The sequence below is a fragment of the Paramisgurnus dabryanus genome, chromosome 8, assembly GCF_030506205.2.
Source record: "Paramisgurnus dabryanus chromosome 8, PD_genome_1.1, whole genome shotgun sequence".
Classification (NCBI taxonomy): Eukaryota; Metazoa; Chordata; class Actinopteri; order Cypriniformes; family Cobitidae; genus Paramisgurnus; species Paramisgurnus dabryanus.
In genome coordinates this window covers 44,507,256-44,529,509 of record NC_133344.1, presented here as the reverse complement: position 1 = coordinate 44,529,509, position 22,254 = coordinate 44,507,256, and the positions used below count along the sequence as shown (strand labels likewise).

Below are 22,254 nucleotides of genomic sequence, written 5' to 3'. Positions count from 1 at the left end.
TATACTGTAAAAACTGTATATTCTATTCCCTTCCCCTAACCCAAACCATAACCCCAACCATCACAGAGAACTTTCTGCTTCATAAGCTAGTTTCCTCATGGGGACATCAAAATGTCCCCACAAGGTCACAAAAATACTGGTATTCCTATCTTTGTTAGGACAATTGGTCCACACAACGTGATAATTACCAGGTACACACACACACACACACACACACACATGGTTTGCTACACTATCAAAATGCAAAAGTCTAACCTTCTCCTCTCTTTAAAGTTGAAACAGGGGTGAATACCATATGGTTATTTTGAAAGAAAAGGTTCTTCCTGCATTGAGGCATAGGAAGGTGAACAGGAAAAAGTTTGGCAGAACAGGAAGGGTATGCACCTGCATGTGATTTGAGGCTGTCAGTTTCTGACTATATCTTTCAAATCCATGTCTATTATTTTAAAAAAGACAACTGAAATTCTGCTTCAGCCCTGTGTGTGGGCAAAACATGACAGACAGCTGTGTCATGTTGTGATCCAGTTCCCCCTCCTTTTTCTCCAATAATTTCCTGTCTCTGTATACTGGCTATGTTCAGAATGAAACACTACTATAGCATTCTGCTTACTGCACTGTGATTATCATCCATCAAAAATATGTTACAAAAACATTGTATGGTCTGAAAGATTTCGGTCTGAAGAATGAGTCAAAACAAACTTTATGATTGAACTGCTGTACAGTTAGTAAGAAAAAGAAACTTTAAAAATATGTCAAATAAAATCAAAGACACAAATGTATACTCAAGTATACTTAAGGATCCAGGAAATGCTCCATACAAAAGTTTAAGAACACAGAGGGTGGAAGTTTTGTCACAACTTTGTGAAAGCCAGAAGCTTGGCATCAAATGAGTCTCTGAGCATCCTCCACTAAATGCCAAAATATATTTGACTTTCTTAAAGATATTTTCTTATATTTTAATGGTGTACTAGGAACTTCCCAATGGTCACAGTACCGAAAACCCACTGTGCTGGAAAATGGAACCGTCCAAACACATGATCATAATGGGGAGTTGTAGTGATGCTATGCTCAGTGCTTGTTGTCGGATGGATGATAATTTGTTTCCTGAGCATGATAAATTGCCACTAGTCATTTTTCTAAATTATGTACTACAATTGAATGGCTCTAATTTAGAGGTTAATTTACAAATGAGGACAATTTAATTAATCATCCAATCCTATACTAAAACTCAAGAAGTTCTCCAACTCACCCAGAGCCAGTTCCCGACTCCTCCACTTATCCAGATACATGGATAATCGTACCTATCGCACCTGAGTTTGTCTTCCCCTGACCTTCATGATGTGCACGCTCATTCTCCTAAACTCCACATGGTGCACTCTCTTTCTCCTGAAGTCCGCGAGGTGCACGCTCACTCTCCTGATCTCCACGAGGTGCACACTTGCTCACCTGAATTCTGGGAGTTGCACAAATGCTCACCTGAACTCAGTGAATGGCAAACTCTCTTTCTTGTCCTCTTTGAGGAGCTCTCTCACTCACCTGAACTCTGTGAGATGCTTGCTCACTCCCCTGTATTCCCCTGAGGTCCAACTCTTCTCTGAATTCTGTTCTGAACGTGCACTCCTGCTCTGACTTTGTTATGGGTCCTCTCCAGCCTGAATTCTGTCATGAGCCCATTCTCCAGCCAGAACTCTGTGTCACGTTCCTGTCTGTTTCCATTTCATGTTTTGAATTTCAGCTTCCTAGATTAGTTATACTCTGTTAGTTAGTCATCATCCTCTGTTCATCCGTTTAATCGTCAACACCTGTTAATAAATAATTATCTTGTTTAGAGCCCTATTTAAGTTGTGCTTGTTTCAATCTTCCTTGTCCGGTCTCTTGTCACTGAGTAAAGAGTGTTTGCTCAAGCTATGTTGTGTATTCATCAAGTTCTTGTCAGTAAAGTTGAGTAAAGTAAAGTATATGTTATTTGGATACACCTTGTCTTTGTCTTCTTACCTCACACAACCTGACACTATGTCACGGGTCCGCTCCTTCACTCCTACCCGGACTTGAACCAACTATCTATCCTGATTTCTTCGAGGCACACACTCACTCATCACTCACTAGGGGTGTCAACAATAATCGATTCGGCAATGCATCGCAATGCGCGCATGCACGATTCAGCATCGATGCAGCAAAGTGCCATAATCGATTATGTCACTGTTTATTTTCTGGCCTCGAGTGGACAATAAAGTTGTGAAGTTTCAATTACTTCCGGGGGCATAACAACAACAATCAAGATGGCTGAGGCGGAGAGAGATGACCGTGATAGATGGGTAAATAAAAACACAACCTTTTCCATGGAAAGTGGACATATGTGCACATTTCGGATTCTACGAAGTTAATGGGAAACTAGACAAGACTTACGCTGTGTGTAAAATTCTCATCTCAGGTATATAATTGTCATTGTCTTAAAGCTGCTAAGCTTCCGTTTTTGTTGAGAATAGTTGCACTTGACTTTATTACTTGACTGATTAAAAATTTCCTTTTTTGTGTACAGTAGAATTCTGATGCATCGCAATGGATTGTAGAATCGAATTGAATCGTTACCTGGTGAATCGTAATTGAATCAAATTGTGAGGGCAGTGCCAATGCACACCCCTAACACTCACCCTCCTGAACTGTGCGAGGTGCACGCTTGCTTACATTAACTCTGTCCTGTGCATGTTTGTCCTTCGTACTGAGCAAGACTCACACTCGCTCTTCTGAACTATGCCCTTCCCTAACTTCCCTAACTCATGCACCCTGCTCTCCTAAACTCTGCAAGGTACATGCTCGTTCTTCAGAACCCAGTCAAATGCATGCTGTTGTCCTAGAGCTCAGTCCAGCACCTCCAGAACACCTCCATTGTCCAGAGGTCATTGTGTCGGACTTGATTGGAGTCTTTCTGTCTTGTCCATCCTCCAACAGCCTCCAGGATGAAACCCCCCTGCCAGGTTGTACTCTTCTTTTGTTTAGGCGCAAGGTATGCCTTCTGGGAGGGGGGTACTGTCATAGTCCGAGTCTGTCTGCCTGTCTGTTTCTCCATGTATCCCCGTTCTTCATTTCCCAGAATCCTCCATGGTCCTCACCTGTTTATTTTCTACAATCATCCTCACCTGCTAGCAATCATCCTCATCAACTTCACTCTATTTATACTCTATTTGTTCTTCCCATTGTTATCCATTCTCGCTAATGTTACGTTTGTTTATTAAAGTTTAGGATTTTGGATTACACCTCATCTCTTTCATCTTCCTCGTCCTCCATGACACACCTAGCGTGACAGAGATCTGCTTTGTTCACACCTGTATGGCAGTTCTAGAGCCCCACAAAGAGGGACAGAGAAGGAGGAGGTGCAGATGGGTCCCATGTTGATGAAAGAACTTTGTTTCTTGCATCTGAAGTGAGAGTAATGCCTGTGGTGGATGACAGGAATATGCTGGAGGCACATATTATAGCTAGGGAGAGGAAAGCTTTGTCAAGCCTGGTGGGGATGTTTTTTATCATTTCCAGTTGACTATTATATTTTGCAAAAGATTTAAAAGCATTAAGTAAGCTGCCCTTTTAATGTTGAATGCCTCGGCACAACAGACAAAAGTTCTTACCCCATCTTACCAACCATTTTAACCATGCCCTTGTTCAGTGGGGTATCATGGGGGGATCAAACTAAATCAGCTGCCAAATGGTCTTATGCACCCACTGCTTGTCAACCCTGGTTCCAGTTAGGAATGTGTTTCTTGACTGGTCTATCTCCATTATAAGGTAATAATAACATCTTAGCTGTAATCTTTTGGTTTCTAAGGCTTATTATCTCATACCTTTCACTGTGGCGAAATTAGATTGTACAAATACATATGAATTTGATTAAAGAAATTAGCCACCTCATAAAATACATACAAATTGCCATGAGATTGCATAAATGGTTTTATTTTACAATTGTAATAAAAAAATGGACTCTATTAATATTTAGGTGATATTTTTAAGAGTCTCTCAAACAATTTTTGTAATCATGTTTCACTGTACATCAGCATACATATATGCATGCAGCATTACACATATAAGACAAGACGGCTTAATCAGTTGAACTATGTACTTTAATAGCATGTTGAATTGATAAATGTCAATTTTTAATATATTATTTTGAATCAACTCAAAATATCAGTTTTCATGTTTCTTTATTTTTTTATCTTATCAACATACAGTGGCACAGTGAGTGATGTTTGTCATCAACATGACGATGACAAATATGATATAATTGTATCAGAAGCACTGACAGATGATTCAGACCACATCATCTATCAGAGAACATGACATTAGTTTAAACATGATAATGAGAACAACAACACTAATTTACTGTAATTGGTTGTTATGCTACTTTTAGTGAGATCGCCTTTCGTGCCAGAGTTTCAGATCCACCCCGACCCTCTGATAGGGCTTTTCCTGCTGGTCAAGAGTGCTGATTGACGGCCGTTGGCTTGACAGACCCCCGCCTGCTTTAATCAGTCTTGGTTCTGAAAACTAAAAGGTTTTTTTTAAATGCTTCTGAGCTCTGTCCCAAAAACAAACACAGAAAGCACTTCCTTCAGGAAAATGGTCACAGCTTGTGCGTGTGTGTGGCTTTGAAGTGAACATCCAAACACACACGCCTTCATAGGCGCTTTTTGGAGGAGTTACACACCAATAAAGCAAAAACAAAACATAGGCTGTGTGCTAGGATTGTGCATGCATGTTTTTCCTTACAAGAGTGAAAGAGAAAGAGTAGAATTGACAAAAAGGACACACCCTGTTGCACATGACACTGATGTCTCTGTGTGCCTTTAGTATGAGGAAATACAATAAAGCAGAACTAAAAATGTTCTCAATCCCATTTTCTATTAGGTGCCAAAAACATGCACTTGCACTCTGCTAAATGAATGAATGCAAATGTTTGTATGTGTCAACATTTTAAGGCCACTTGACTGTTTTTTTTATTATATTATAAACGTTTAAATCTGAAGGTGTATGATTAAATCTTTTAAATTAGTTTAGCAGACAAGAAATAACTTCCAACATATTTGGTTCTTAAAGCAATTTTTTATTTTAAAGAATGCTTTTAAATTGGATTACTTTAACCGATTAATAAAAAAAAAACAATAAGAGCCCAGAATAGAGGGGAATGTCTACAATATTATTTAAAAAGACATCAACACATTTGTGCTCATCTGTTCATCACTATTGTTGCACAACAATTAAAAACAGCCCTTAAGTTATACAGATGGTTGATAAAATGCCATTGGTGCTTTTTACAAATTCTGGGTGAAGATGGTTAAATCTAACATTGATTTTTTTGAATGTTTTTTAGTCACAATGACTTGAACATGGCTTATATTTGTTTTATCTATTGCCCTCAAAAAATAGCTGTTTGGCTAAACATGATTCAATCATGGACCGTGGTTCCATGTGATCTACTCGCATTTTCTCAACATGAAATTAACATGTAAGTTCTACTCAGTTACTTCATGTTGATAGAACATGACTGAATCAGGTTTACTTAACTTAAAAAACCATGACTGAATAATTTGAACCCCGAACAATTTTTAAATAAAAACAATTTGTTTAATTTACTCTTAGATATCTTTTTTAAACTTTTTCAAGCAATGCAAACTGACGTGAAGTTCAAAATCAAAAGCTAATCAATATAATGCCTTCCGATCGTGCTACAAAATATCTTCAGTCATTTTCACCACCTACTCTTCAGCACAATGGTAATCTCATAAAAATCACCACATAACACAAACTCAACACAACAGAATAGTAAATATTAATTTGTCTCCTAATTGATTCATCTTGATAAAAAAAATGCATGAAATAGTACTTAATTTCTACATTCGCTCTCATTATTCAGTCCCATGCAAAGCAGATTTCCTGTCTAAAGTTGAAAATGTATTATGAATGTTTGACTGAATCATGTTCTTTCAAAATGAAAACATCAAGTTAAGCCAAAAAGTTACAAAGTGAAGAACAATTTTTTTGTGAAGAGCTTATTAGCGTACTAAATATTAATTAGCGTAAATATATATCATATATATTTAAGAATGATAAATAAAGAATATGCAAGGGACCGGGAATTTTAATTAATTTATCAATTACTTTATTCATTTAAAATCAGTGCTTTAAAAGACCATATAATTCTTAAATACAAAAAATAAACAAATACAAAATGAATAAATCCTTCCTTTTTTATAGAATTGAACATTACCTATTATTGCCCTTCAGCAGTCCATTCTGTAGTCATCTTTGTCAATCTGTAAAGGCTGTTCACATAGCATTCTTGCATTCTTAATTGTTTTGCAGCAATGGTGATGAACTGATGGGTAGAACTGTGTTAAATATCTGTGTTAAGGTAAAAACAGCTTGGTATTAAGCAGACGTTTTAGTGTAGTTTACCCATGCAAAACTCAAAGCTTTAACTCAGGGTATCACTCAGAGTTGTTCTAAGCTTGTTGATTTGTGATTTCTAGGATGTTCTGGGTGGTTGCTGGTGCATTACTGGTTGGTTTTTAGTGTGTTCTAGGCAGTTGCTAGGTGGTTATTTACTGGCCCAAGTTAACTTGCACAAGCCACACAGTGTATTGTATTATATTATATAATAATATAATAATAATAATGTAATATTATTTATAACCACAGTCAGTATGACGTCAAATGAGATACATGCTTAATACGCAATACTTAAGGTTAAGTTGTTTAAATCCTTGAATACTGTGTAAGCAATAGTAACAATAAGGCTTTAGCAAACACCACTACTTAAAACTAACACACTATTTCAGTAAAAGTGTAAAAAAGTGTAATGCAACAATTAACATTAAACTTAAATCTATTTACACTCAAACTTAAAATTCTCCAGACTCTATGGCTGAGTTTGACATAATTAATATGTTTAAATGTACAAATTCTTCAAAAGCTTTCTCTTTAAAGGTTTGTGGTATGTGGACTGTCATCATCTACTGCAGAGATGCAAAGCCTGATCCCCTAGTGTCTGTGCTCTAGAGTTTAAGAGCCAAGCAGGATTATCCACACCAGATGAAACTTTAGACCTATTTCAAAGAGATTGACAAGGATTAGACAATTACCTGTTAATGCCCTCATCTGCCAAAATTCAACAGTAAACAGTCTACATCTGGGCCTCATCATGCTTAAAAACACACACCAAAAACATAAAGATTCTTAAAAAGTACAATTTGAACTACCACATAAGTTGAATCTTTGTGACTTTCTCCTAAATACACATTAAGAAACTGACAGAGATGTCACTCTACAGTATGATGATGTGTAAAATACTGCATTTACATATTGGGTACAAAACTTTCTAAACGAACTGACCTGTAAAAAATGCCTTGCATTTTTTTGTTGTATCAACTCAGATTCAAGAGATAAGATGCTACAAATAATAAAATAAAGTTGACATTTTTCCACTATATTTTATAAGTTATAACAACTCATCTCTAGTCAAGATAAATAATAGTAAGTTAAAATGATTTGTAAATTTGAGTTGATTCATCAAAAAGATGTAAGGCAGCAAATAATTTTATGAATATTAAAACATAAACTGGTGACTTGCGATAACAAAGTATTATTTAATAATGCAAAATACTGAAATAACTGATCACATCACAGAAGTCAAGAGATCTGAGAAACTAAATAAGTGAGGGATGAATAAATAAGACCCGAGAACGGTTATGTGTGGAGGTCTAAAGCAGGTTCTTAAACCCTTTCAAATCCCTATGGATTTGAAGACGTCCTGTTTTACTTTTCCTTTCCTGCAGGAAACTACTCCTCACTGTGTGCAGAGACTTTACTCTCTCTCATTCTCTCTCTCTCTCTCTCTCTCTATCACACTCACACAAACTGTTTCAATCATGCGTGCAAATAAATACAAAGACGTGCATTGCAGCTAGAACACAAGTAAAGTACAGATCACTTATGTATATCTTTATCATCCTGTTTAACCATGCCTCTGGTGTTTTAAATACTGTAAACATTTTTATAAAACTTTTGTCTGTATTTTCACACCTATACTTTGCCTTAACGATTTCTGTTACCCATCTGCCTTTGAATGTCAAAAACCAAAACTAGGATACATAAGAACGGCATCAATTATTAAGGCGAAAAAAAAAATGACTACTTGTTGAGTGTAAGAGCCGTGAAGAGCTGAAGTCAAACAGCTGGTTGACACAGTTGCAGTGTCATGGCTGCATTAACGTCCCTTGTTGTCGTGGAGACGTGATGCGATAAGATCTTCCACGATTCATAGCCACCCACATGTAGTTTATGCCTTTTGTGCTGTGGTCCAATGCCGTGCCAAGAATGATCTCTGGTCCCTTAGCAACTGCAGGGCATGGGGGTGTCAGGTGGAGACCCGCCCCATCACTCAGTCGCCTTGTACTGAACCTTAACTCGTTCACCTGAATTAAACCTGCATGTTTTTGCTTCATTAACTTTGAGGATTTAAACATGTCAACTGTCAAAGCTGTCACTTCCTCTTCCTGGTGCAAGCTCTCTTGCTCACTGTTTGTGATGTGTGCATATGACGAACAACCAAAAATGGTATAGTTAAAATGTTTGTACTGAATTAGACAAAATGTGTGTGTAAATTCACAATTTAAGGAATTTCTTTTAAGCAAAACATTCAATGTGTTTGCATGTCAATAACTATTATGTTAGTTACTATACTGATTTAAAAGTTGGCCTAGTGATATGATTGACCTTTAATTTTGTAGGCACAGTAAAAAAATCAGAGATCAGCACAATTTTTTCAGAAAAGTGTAAAATACCTCAAAATACCTTGCTCTTTTAGAGGAAGAAGCTTCTTGTAGTTATTACCTGAACTCAAGGGAACTAACGGTCTTCATTAAGTCACTGATGAAGATGAATTCAGTGACTGAGCTGTGGTCATTGGACAGACCTGTGTGATCCTGTCTTCTCCATTCATGCATTCATAAACATCTTTATGTTTTAAACCTAATTTGGGAAGCAAAGAGAACAGAGGTTTTTGGCTTTCAAAGTCTATTCGAATTTAACTGCACCTCAAGCCTGCAAATGCTTTATTCATTTTTCCTTTACCTCTCCCTTGCGCCTTTACACACACTCACAACCCATCTCCACACTGTGACCAATGAAGGACCTTGTGTTCACCTAAAGGGACATTTTAACTGCTCTTTTTTAAAAACTTTGGCTTCTGGTGGGCGCTCACTGATGTGCTGAATGTTTTAAATGCCTTTCTTTCTTTTGGTTCAAAAGTTTCTCTCTTTTTTTTACAATTTACATATACTAGAGATGCTTATTTCTTACATTTTTAATAAATAAATAATAATAAATAAATAAACTTTTTTAACTTTTGTAAAGAAATTGAAATATCATTGGTGCGTTCTGTTCTTCACATGTTTGTTGACGCTAGTGATTTTTTTTATGATTTTTGCTGTGCTCCCGAAATTGCACATTTTAAAAACTTTGCATTTACACAGCTCAGAAACAACTCCAGTGTATACTTTAATAATCTTATTATAACGGAATGTTTATTTAACATAGCTGAAATTTAATATGTTTCCGTGTATGGAGGTCTATGGAGGCAATTGTTTATGTCTGAACTAGACAACAGTATAGGCTATAAAGGTCTATAGAAAAGAAAGATATTATCTAAATTTTCATTAATTTCTACCCATTTCTATCCATGTTAACAAACTAAATCATTGAGGTGTCAGGAAGAATGTATATACTGTGCGCCTTTTGTGTAAGATTTTAAGATCAACACTTTGTGGATTGATCGTTATTATGGGTTGAATTCTTACAATAGCTATGCTATTAGGGCCGAACATTTTGTGTTATCTAGTAGACACCTTAAAATGCTTAAACATTACTGAATATTAAAATAAATATTTGTGTTCTAGAAATGTTAATAGAAAATGTTAATGCTACGCTGAACATATATGAATCAATGATATTGCGTGGATGCGCTAAAATCAAAGTGAATATTGACTTGATTTACATTCATAGAACATTATTGAAAAGGTCTGCAAATATTATTTAGTTTTGATTACTTGGATAAAGATGTAATCTAAGCTTATAAGCTTAAGTGATCTGGGTTTTGATCTGACGTGCAATAGCGTCTACTAGTTGTGACTGACATGCTGACATATTATCGGAGCAGATCGGATCTTACAATAGTAGGAAGCACATGCCCAAAACATCTTTGTGTATTTATTGTACAAGAACACTCAGTCCAAAAAATTTAATCGTAATGATAAAGTTAAACTAAATATAGTTATAAAGTAACACGTGTCAAATAAATGCACATTGCCTGGTTTCAATAGGCAATTTTGTCAACACTTTAATTCTTGCAATTAATGCAATTCATATTTTGGATATAACGGAGAATAAATAGGACATGTTTTATTATTATATAAGTCCGAAAATGTAGAAATAAAATATGCATTGTGTTGGAGTTTAAAAATGCTGTAAACTATGTATTTCCAGTCCTAAAAAAAACTATTCAATAAACAACAAACAATAAAAATGATGCTGATTGTGTTATTTCTCCTTGTTTGTCTTTTTTTGAAAAGCTGCCATTAGTTATGTCAAGCTAACTAAATTTCTAATTGAAAGTGAAGTCCAATTACATGTTTACAAGTTGTTTAGCCTTGTGGGCATGGCATTAATAAGTTCACTGATATATTTCTGCGCCCCTGCTTCTGCACCTGTTCGATATCAATTATGTCTTCTTAAATTGAGCGAGCAGTCGTTAGCTCATTTGTTTAGGTGAGAAGCGGTATTCAGTATTTGAAAGGGGCAAAACAAAAGAGGTGTATCGCGTCGTGGCACAAGAATCAGGAAGCTTTGTTTCCTTAACGCATCAAATATGTGTGCATATGTGTGTGTGTTCAGGAGAGAACGGGTAGGCGGGCTTACGAAGAAACCAGTCCACAATTTACCCTACTTCTCCATGGGTATCTAGTTGAGGAGAAAGTCTGAGGCGCGAGAGCTCAGTAGAACCTATAACTCTTGCATTAAACTGCATACAAACAAAAAGCCCTTATTAAGGGAAACAGTTTTGATTGGCACTTAAGGACTGCTTTGTAGCGTTAAACTTTGGGTTGCATTTGTACACGGGTTTGTTTTGGTGCAGGTAAGCCGCGTGCGCAATGATGGCCACTTACCCAGACGCTGAGAATAACGCCATGATCCTCATGGACACCAGCTCAAGCATAACGGATAAAGACCAAAGCAAAGACGAATCACCGCCCGAGAAGGGACCGGACAAATCCGACCCGACCCAGAAACCGCCGTACTCCTATGTGGCGTTAATCGCGATGGCGATCCGCGAGAGCTCGGAGAAGCGTCTCACGCTATCCGGTATCTACCAGTACATAATCAGCAAGTTTCCTTTCTACGAGAAAAACAAGAAAGGATGGCAGAATAGCATACGACACAACCTGTCACTCAATGAGTGCTTCATCAAAGTACCCCGGGAAGGAGGCGGCGAGCGCAAAGGCAATTACTGGACTCTGGACCCGGCTTGCGAGGACATGTTCGAGAAGGGCAACTACCGGCGGAGACGGCGCATGAAGAGACCGTTCAGGCCTCCACCGACGCATTTCCAACCCGGAAAGTCTATCTTCGGCGGTGATGGGTACGGTTACCTCTCCCCGCCCAAATACCTGCAGTCAGGGTTCATCAACAACTCTTGGTCCACGGCGCCTATGCCCTACACCTCCTGTCAGATGAGCGGTGGGAACGTAAGTCCCGTTAACGTGAAAGGTTTGTCCGCGCCGTCCTCGTACAATCCATACTCTCGAGTGCAAAGTATGGCTCTCCCGGGCATGGTGAACTCTTACAACGGCATGGGTCACCATCATCATCATCATCATCACCACACGCACGCGCTCCCGCACGCGCAGCAACTGAGTCCCGCCACGGCCGCCCCGCCTCCGGTGTCCACAGGTAACGGAACGGGTCTGCAGTTCGCTTGCTCGCGCCAGCCCACCGACCTCTCTGTGATGCACTGTTCATACTGGGAGCACGAAAGCAAACACTCGGCACTACACGCGCGAATTGATATATAGAAATAAACCAGAATGTCCTTGCTTGAGAGACAATAATATGGTGATAAAAATCCAGAGACTCAAACTCAAATTGATGATGTCAAAGCATGCCTGATGTATGACACATAACAAGAAGGAAAACCTCGAATATCAAGTCTGGGCACGTGAGTACCTCACATATAAGGACTAAAGATTTTCTTCCACGTGAGACTGATTTTTTTGAACATTTGTGTACTTAAACTGTGCAATCATTTGCGAAGAAGATGACCAGCAAATTGAAGGCACCATCATCTGGAATTACAAACCATGTTTACTTAAGTCCGTTTTCGACATGTTGTCAGTGACTTTGGATAGAAGTATTGGATTCTGAACCCTTTGTTTAATGAACATTTTAATTCTTCTTGATTTTGAATGTTTGAGGACACAGTGGAGCTAATGACGGGTAGTTAAACTGAAGCTTTGAGGAGGCGTATGTGAGCGAGACACAAAATACACATAAACACGCTCACACCTGTATTTTGGCCTCTTGTTTTCGTGCAGGGCCCTGGACTGAGGGTCTTATAAGGGTCAGTGCACGTGACTGCTAGTTTGGAATATTTTTGTATGTATTATTTTTTAAACAATAAGAAATACGTTTTAATGTCTTTGACACAAAGGGACCATGTTTTACTAGCACTTTCAGTCTTTTTTATTGGTCTAGTTTTTACCCATTAATAAAATAAAATAAATGTAAACTTTGTCAATATAGCAGTGGTCGTAAAATGTATAATTTACAGGGCTCAATTCTGAGATAATATTAATAATAAAAATTATTATTATTAAGATTAAATTAATTTCCCAATTTCTTTATAACAAGAGCAAATTTTTAACGAACTAGGCCTACATTTTTGGTTTAATACTAATTTATACATTTCGTGCATTTAGTTTTGCCGGAATAAAAAGGCTGGAAAAGGGTTCTTCGATGCCATAACTTTTTTTGGTCCCTAAAGAACACTTAAAGAACAATTTCTTCTGTTTTGGCCTTTTCCACAACAAAGCACATTTTGGTGCAACGAAAAGGTTCTATGAAGGTACAGTATGTGTTTATGGAACCATACAGCTCCAAGAACCTTATAGGAAATAATGAATCTTATTACAGCATGTGCACTAGAAAATGCGAACAGATTACTGTATTTAAGTTATTTAAAACGTATGGTCCGTAAATATGTGTTTCTTTTCAACATTATAAAAGAGCAACGTTTCAGCGGTCTACGGGTAGCTCTGGGTTGTTTGTGGATTTAAGACAATGGATCATTAACTTTAATTTATAATAAACGCGCCCACCGCAAACACATATTATATATGTATATATTTTGTTTATGTTTTGGATGTAATATTGATATTAATATATATATATATATATATATATATATATATATATATATATATATATATATATATATATATATATATATATATATATATATATATATATAGTTTCAAATGTATTATATATCGGTAAGATTGCTCTACGAAATGTTTAAACCTCATCGAAGGCCTTTTTCTGAGGCACCAGGCCTTTGCCAAGGGAAAATAGCCTACAATGGATTTATGTTTGACACAAAATCCATTCAAAATTATTATAACTGTTTAAATAAGGTTCTTCTGTGGTACAGACATTGTCGCCTTTTAACAATCGAATAAGCACGTTACAATCGGCACTGAAAAACTTCCTTGTTGCACCTAAATGTTTAGTTAAATTAACTTGAATTAACTAATTACAACTTATTTTACTAGTTACAAGTTGCTATAAATTATAAAAAAAAATAAAGTATAAATAGCTTAAGCCCATTCAACTTATTTTTTTATTAATTTTTATACCAACTCCTTACTAGTCAACAACGTTGAAATGACTTGCTAAATAATTTTTTTAAACTTAGAAATTAAAGTGAAACAAGGATTTTTATTACAGGGATATTACATAAATCCTCAACTGCATTTCCAGATGACAAAGAACATTAATAAAATCATCGTACACATAGATTAATTCAAATAAAATTTTATTAGTTTTTAGATTCTTTTGAAGGTTATAAATGTACTATGGCATAAATATAGACCGTGTGTTAAAGCTGTATCTGTATTATAATGTGTTTGCACAATTAAAAACAAAAAACCGTTCGAAACTAAAAAAGACAACTTTAAATAACACTATGTAAATGACATTAATAACATTGTTATATTATATGCCTAACACTTAACGAATTATTAGATGATTCATCTACAATGAAACTATAAAAAATTAATGATTATAGTAGCCTGCACTGACTTGACTTATCGATCTGGTAGTATGCTATTAATGAAATATACTTGTTCTCCAACTTTTTTTGCCTGGGATTAACCCAAATAAATGGAAAATACATTAGGTATAAAAAATCTGGATATATTTCGGTCATTTTAAACAATATCATATGCACAATCATACTATGCTCTGCTTTAATCTGGTTAATTAATAACCCCACATCAACCAATAGTGCAGTTTTTTAATTTAAAGTTAAATTATTGAGAAGTTACATTATAGGTTTATTAGGTTTTGTATATTTGTTTCATTGTGATGTTGAAATATATATTCCACTGAATTAAAATATAAATTATTATTTTAATTCAGTATGTTAATATTTTCTCTATTTCCCAAATTTTTTTACAAACAGTAAAAAAATTAGATTAATATGACAATCGGCTGGCGTATTTAACCAGTTAATGATGTTTCTCGTTGTCGTGCTGTCCCATCCCACGTTTGCCAAGCATAACAATCATTTTCAGGTGCCAGGTGTGCATCACATAATACACCCGCATGCAGGATACCCTGGAACAGTGGGAGGTGAAGGTGGGCCCCATTTAAAGTATTCATGCATTCAGTGTGACCCAATGAAAGCGCGACAGGCAAAGCTGTCACCAAAATAGCTCACCTCAAATATTTTTGCCGGGGTAGTTCACAGGTGTACAGGTCTTCATATATAAGGTATAAAGTAGTTAACACAGTTATACACTCAGAATCTGGATTTCAATTTATAAATAACGTCAATTTCCCCTCTCTGTAATCATATGGATTTTATTGGTGCTGTTGGAAATAATAATAATATTAATAATAATAATACTTCAATTACTTCTTAGATATGCTGAAGGTAAACTTCTTATATATACTTGTATATATATATATATATATATATATATATATATATATATATATATATATATATATATATATATATATATATATATATATATATATATATATGAATGATGGTAAGCAAGCACACACACACAGTTGACGGTACCCATGGACCCATCGTCTTTAAGAACAAGCTGTCTGTAATATATTTTGCTAATTCTTTGTACTAACTTTTTATTGAAAGGTTACTTATAAATTTAAATTACGGAAACAAAGTGGTTGCACTTTCTCTGCTTTTTGAACTATGAAGATTGCACCCTTTGGTGTGCATTTAAGCGACCCAATAAAATCAACATGAATAATGAGGTCAAAAGTTTCTTATATGAATTGAACCTCTGTGGCGCATGAGCTCTTTTTCAGTACTGATGGGATTTATATTGCTGCCCATCGTTTTGCGCATGCACTAAGAGCGACCACAGCATCTCGGGCTTACCCGGCCTCTGATGTCAACACAGGCTGCCAGTTTCCCAATGCTCGAGTACACAATTAATTTCCCGCGATAGCAGAAGTTTCCACGAGCTCCCTCGCGCCCTTCGCCCTGAGCGCATTGAAAGAGAGAGGGGTCAGCAATGTTTGAACAAATCCGGCAATTGTTACAATGCACATGATTTTTTAAAGAATTGTTTAGTGGTTTCATTTTCTAATTTAACTCTTTTTACTTTTGGACATGGATTCTAGGTGATGTTTTGTATTTTTTTCTATGATGAACAAGAAAGGACACTAAATAAGTATCTATATGAAAAAAATATTACTGAGGTATTATGATATGGTACGATCGTTTATAAACAGGAAATGCACACACTTTAGGGCGATATCTTGAGCAAACAAAGGACATGCAGATGTCCATATTATTTTCCAAAATAGGCGGCTAAAAATAAGAGCTGGGTCTTCATCTTTTAAAAGGTAAAAGCTGATATTCGTGCTAAATCATACAGGCACATCTAAATGACCTCTGTAAAGGGTGTCCGCTATCTTGCCATGTTTAACAGTGCTAGACAGGTTTTAAGAGCCAAAATACCGTAACGTAAAGTACGTTAAAACTCCAAGATTATTAAAAAAACCTTAAGATGAGCATCACCAAGAAGTAGGCTATAACTTATATATATACATATATATTTTTTTACTTCAGGTATGATTGCACAATCATATTTAATATGCATAAAATTTTTAACAATGTAGGTATCTTTTAATTAATTTGGAAACAATTCAAAAAAATATTCTTGCATTGCCAGCTGATGACAATTGTAGGCCTCACTGTGTCTGTTATTAAAGTTTGACTACCAGAGCAAAACCTGATCATTGCTGGCAAATATAATTATTTTCTGTTTTTTTCTGTTTTTAATGTTTGTGTAAACAAGTGCTCAAAATAAATACTGAAAGTCAAATACATATTCATAGGTACTTTGTCCTACCCATATGAATTTGAACCAACAATTATTGTGCTGGCAAACCAGACCCACCAACAATAGTAAAAAAAGACTTTTCCAGCTCTCATAACTCATTAGTTCTGCTCTCCCATGGACAAGAAGAAGAAATAAAAGTCTCCACCTTTACCACCGTTGTCCTGCCCTTTCTGAGACAAACATCTTAAAGGTTTAAAATTGAATTAAGAAGAAAAAAAAACATGTCCTTTCAGGCAATTACATACCTCTTGGCTAAAGTTCACAATTAAACAAATGATTATATTTTGATACCCATAATTATACGCCTAGGCATGGGGGCTCCTTTCAAGAGTCATGTGTGTCTGGTTATAGTTGATGAGATTATGAGTCAGGCTGGTTTGGGTCCAGTTAAAGGGAATGTTTAATGGAATAAGAATGGAATGAGTGTATAATGGAAGCATGCTGCCCACAGGTCCACCCCTATACCACACTTTAGCTTAAAATACATTCATAGGTGCTAACATCTTACTTGATGGTGATACATAATAAGACAATAATTGCCATAAATCACAAACATATTCCTATGTGTTTGTACAAGCATACATATATGCACTTTTGGAGCCATCAGTTGGATGACTTAAAGAGAGTTGATGCTTTGAAACTTGATCTCCCTCAGCAGTACTATTTTTTGCCTTAGTTCACTGCGGGAATGACTAGGGAATGTTTGGGAATGTTTGAAAATGCTTATCAGGTTCATTCAGATCTGATAATCACTAACTAAAACATGGAAGAGACTCACTGTATCATTAAGGCAGTGTGCTGAGTTAAACGACAAAGTACCAGAATAAAAACCAGTCGTGACGGACATTGGCTGGTCCAAAACACCCGAAAAGCATAAAATAATAAATAAGAGATGAAAAGAAACACAAGGGAATATTTCATTTATGCATCATTTATACGATGCATCATTTATACGATGTCATCATAATACAATGTTGTAAATGTATTAAATTGTTATTATATTTATTAATCTTCTCACAATGACACACACACACACACACACACATTTTAATTATTGCAGATATAAATAATAATATCCCCTTTTATACACCCTTAAACTAACCCCTTACAAACATGATGCTATGGTCATATACATTTATAATTAAAATTTTGACATGCTTCACCATATTGACAATTTCATAATTGTGTAAATATTTCAAACATTTGGGCTTCACCAAGTTTAGCCAAACACACAATTTTGTTGCTTTTGACGAACATAACAGTTTTGTAGGCATCCACTGCCCCCTGGCGGCTTTACTCTTAAAGAAATAAATGAATGATGCTAATATAATATAGGCCTAGTGTTAAAAATCTCAACTGAATATTTCATAATGTGAAGCCTAAGATCGGTCAGAGAATGAACAAATAAGTTACAATTTTTTTTCAATTGCTAACCAGCTTTGTTCAATACTGAAACCACATTTTCAAACTCCTTATACAGTCTGCACTACCAACATGAACAGTTAATCTCACCACCAAAACTCACTCAGACCAACATAACACTATTCTCATTTAGAAAATATACATTTCATTCACAACACCCTGACCTAAAAAAACACTAACAACAGGAAGCATTACATACATTTTTTTCACATAAATCAGTATTTTATTACAACAACATTTCACCTTATTAAATTAACTAAATTATATGTGAATGACTCAGAAATTATTCTTTTTTTCTTTAAATATAACAAAAAATTCAGTAAATAGGTAAAAAAGAGGAAAAAATAGAAATTCTGGACTGCAATGCTAAAAAACATCACACTACTGTAACAACATGGTTTCATTCATTGTAAATTACTGTGAGGGTCCTTGTCCTCCCTCTCTCTTTTGCATTTGACCACAAGCTCTCATCAACATTACATCTGATGTCTTCTCTGGCAATGCATCTTGCAAAGTACTGTATGGAATGTCTAATCCAGTGGTCTCAACTCTCGGCCCGCGGGTTATTATTTTTATAAAATAATGTATAAAAAAGATACAAGGCACTGTTCATATGTTTTAAGTAGCCTATTATTATATGTTAAATAATATTTAAATGCAGTCCATACTGAAATACTGTGTTTTTATGTTAAAATAGCTCTGCGGCCCTCCAACAAGATGTCTATCACAGAAATAGCCCCAAGCCAGTTTGAGTTTGAGCCCCTGGTCTAATCCAACCATGCAGAAGAAATGTCCCCACACCCGCATTCATTGCCTCCAGTGAAGTCATCTGGGCCCAGTTTTTCAAAAGTAATCCATTGGGTTTTCGGATCGGATCAAATCTTGGAAATGGGTTTTTCTAAAGCAAAATAGAGATTTCAAACTAAGATCAGAGCATGTAATCCAATTTAACATTTGATCTGAATCCAACCTTTCAAAGTTTTAAACTCATTTTGGGATCTATTTGATAAAAACATCCTGATCCTTAAATGTTTACTGATGATATATACATTTATTCATATTTGAAGCATATATGGTAAACAAAACAAACAAAAAAATCTCAAAGCTATCAGCTGTCAATTAAATGTCACTGTTGCTCACAGCTCTATAATTCCACATTATATTAATGGCATTGACTCAATATATATTCAGTTGCCTAATTTAAAGTAATTTCTCACAATTGCATCTCTAATTGCATGTCTGTTGTGTCCTCTATTACCTAAGAACATTCTGGTTCTACATCAGGCTCAGGTCCATCAAAATTTTCATCAAGAGGGGCATCACGCCTGGTGGCAATGTTATGCATAACAATACAGGCAAGGATTATGTTGGATGCCACCTTAGGTTGCACTTGCAAGTAGTTGCAAGACATGCAAACCGTCTCTTCAGGACTCCATTGAAGGGTTCAAATGCACATCTTGCTTTGCAAGGTGAGGAGTTAAAAAGTGCTTGCTCCGGTGTGTTTGCAACTGGGTCTTTAGCCATTGTAGGAGTGAATAGACACTGTTTTCCAAGACTATGCCGTTTGTTTGGTGGGATTGAAGTTTTCTGTATAGTGCACTCTCTCTTAGAATACGTGCATCATGAACAGACCCTGGCCATTTCACAACACAGTTGGTTATTATGAGGTCGGCATTGCCCACAAGTTGGATGTTGATTCTGTGCCTCCCCTTTCGATTGACACACTCACAATCCCTTTCACAAGGTACTTGGATATGCACATGAGTACAATCAATAGCACCAATAGTGCTGCATGTTCCCCATTTGAAAAAACCTTGTGCTTAGTCTAAGCTGTCCTTGGGAAAGAAAACAAATTAATTGATCAGACTGCCCAATGCTACTGACACTGTGAGTAATGTGGTAAAGGCTATACCACATCCTATATTGTCACCAATCACTTGTTTGAAAGTCCCACATGCGTAAAAGCACAGAGCAATTAAGCACTGTTCCTCTACGGATAAAGCATGACTGACTTGGGTTTGGAGTGTTGGCCTGACAAGACCTGTAATGTACTTAATGTCATCTCTCCAAAAGCAAAAACATGTATACAGTTTTTCTGATGTGTATTGTTCGAGCGGTTTGGCACGCTCAGCATGCACCCTTTGACGGGACCTTCTCCCACACTAATGATGAACAATACCCGCCATGTGGATGTAGGCTAAGAGAAACGGGTGCAAAGACGATGTGTTAAAATCGTGTCACCAATTAACCAGCAATCAGGTGATTAGTGTAAGCCTAATTAGGCACACCAAAGCAATCATGTTTTAAGATAAGTGTTGGCTACAAAGAGTTTGAAATATGGACTCAAAGGGGCCTAATTTCACTGCTGTGCACTGCTGGTGTTTCGGGATCCAGATTACAATTTAAAAAAACTGTGTCATACGTATGGTGGTCATAAACGTTTGGAAGTGGGCATAGCTTTTGGATTAATGTAAAAAGGGTACTATGGAAGCAGGAACAACTGTAACATCCTTGGATGTACAGCAAACCAGTCTGTGAGTGCTGGAATATGACACACAACAATGAAGAAAGAGGATTTGATGCTCATTGCCCTTTCTACTCTGCTGGCATAGTCCATTATGCAGGTCATAGAGAAAATAAATGAGCCTCTCTGTATTATAGGGGCCAATAAGCGGTTTGTGTAATAGCAAACCATCATTTGACAGTGCACAGATTTTTGATATTATGTTAGCTCCTCTTTGGACTGTGATTCCCATGATTGCTCTATGTTCAATCACACTTTATTTTCCTGCATTTTCTGCTAATATTTTCTATATAGTTAAAATAATTACAGCAGAAATGCATGCAATTTGCTATAATTCTGTCAGAATGTGTTTTTAACCATTTTGCAGGATGTGGAGTATGAATGAGAAATGAGTTGGTGACTGAATCCATTTTGTCTTAAACCAATGAAATGATTCACAGTTTGGTCTGCATAGAATGTATGAACAGTTTTCAAAATAACGTTTCAGTATTGAAAAATGCTTGTTAGCAACTGGACAAAAAACTATAATGCTAAAAATTTCCTCTTAAATTAAGACCCCGAGGTCTGTCATGGCACCCACCAACATATTAAACATATTTTTCTCTCTTTTATAATTGAGTAGTTTTTTTACTTCTATGTAATTTTATTAATGAAATGTAAGTTAAATTGCAATATCAAAAAACCTTATGGTAGACTATATCATATCGAAACCAGTCATTTTGCTTGTCATTAGTTGAACTACTGTGTGTGTGTGTGTGTGTGTGTGTGTGCGTGCGTGCGTGCGTGCGTGCGTGCGTGCCTGCCGTACACCGCTACACTTTTGTTTAAATGTGTTTCAATAAGTTTCAGATTTACAATAGTGTTTAATAGCTTTATTGCGTTAATGAACATTTCCGAGTGTGAGATAGATCAGTCAATAACGCTTTCCTCTACAAAATACATAACTTTACCTATAAAAGCTAAAAAAAAATACAGAATGGTTTCACAATGACAAGTGTATACTTTAAATAAAGAATCTTCCCTAAATAGTAAAATAAGAAATAATGATGCAAAGAAAGTCATTGACTGCTGAGCGGCAAACAAAAGTAACACCACTCTTAATAAAGTGTCCTAATGCAAGTGTTTGCTCCTAAAAGCATTTTGGTGAAAGATCACTATTCTGCATCAATGTAATTTTTTGTTCAGCAGATGTACAATGTACAAAACACTTGCAAAACCACTAGAGGTCAGCAAATCTAACAAAACTACAGGCATGCACACACAGATGAGTGTAACAGGTTCTTTAAAAGGAACTAAAAAGAGTAAACCTAACTTGGTTCCCTAGGGGGAGGAAGGTGGGAGATAAAAACCTTTTTTTGAGTATATTGTTAATGTATTTGTGTTTTATAAGAAAAGTGTAGAATTTAGATTGGCACTTTATATTATTCCCAATCATTATGTTTACAAAGTGGACCACTCTAATTAAATTGTTTTACGCGCTTAATAAACATATATACAAACCAGCGACGCACTTAGCAACCAATATGCCATAAACAAGTACTCTTTGCGAATTGAGATAGAGGGCTTCTATTGAAAATATTGTTAAAGTTTAAGTTTATTTTG

At 36.0% G+C, this 22,254-nt stretch overlaps 1 protein-coding gene across 1 annotated transcript; it reads left to right on the top strand.

The window, feature by feature from the left end:
* Positions 1-10,993: 10,993 nt before the first annotated feature.
* Positions 10,994-13,371, top strand: foxl2a (forkhead box L2a). The gene has a single exon (XM_065271210.2). It carries the CDS (start codon positions 11,196-11,198, stop codon positions 12,114-12,116), a length of 921 nt encoding a protein of 306 aa, XP_065127282.2. The 5' UTR covers positions 10,994-11,195; the 3' UTR covers positions 12,117-13,371.
* Positions 13,372-22,254: the final 8,883 nt, after the last annotated feature.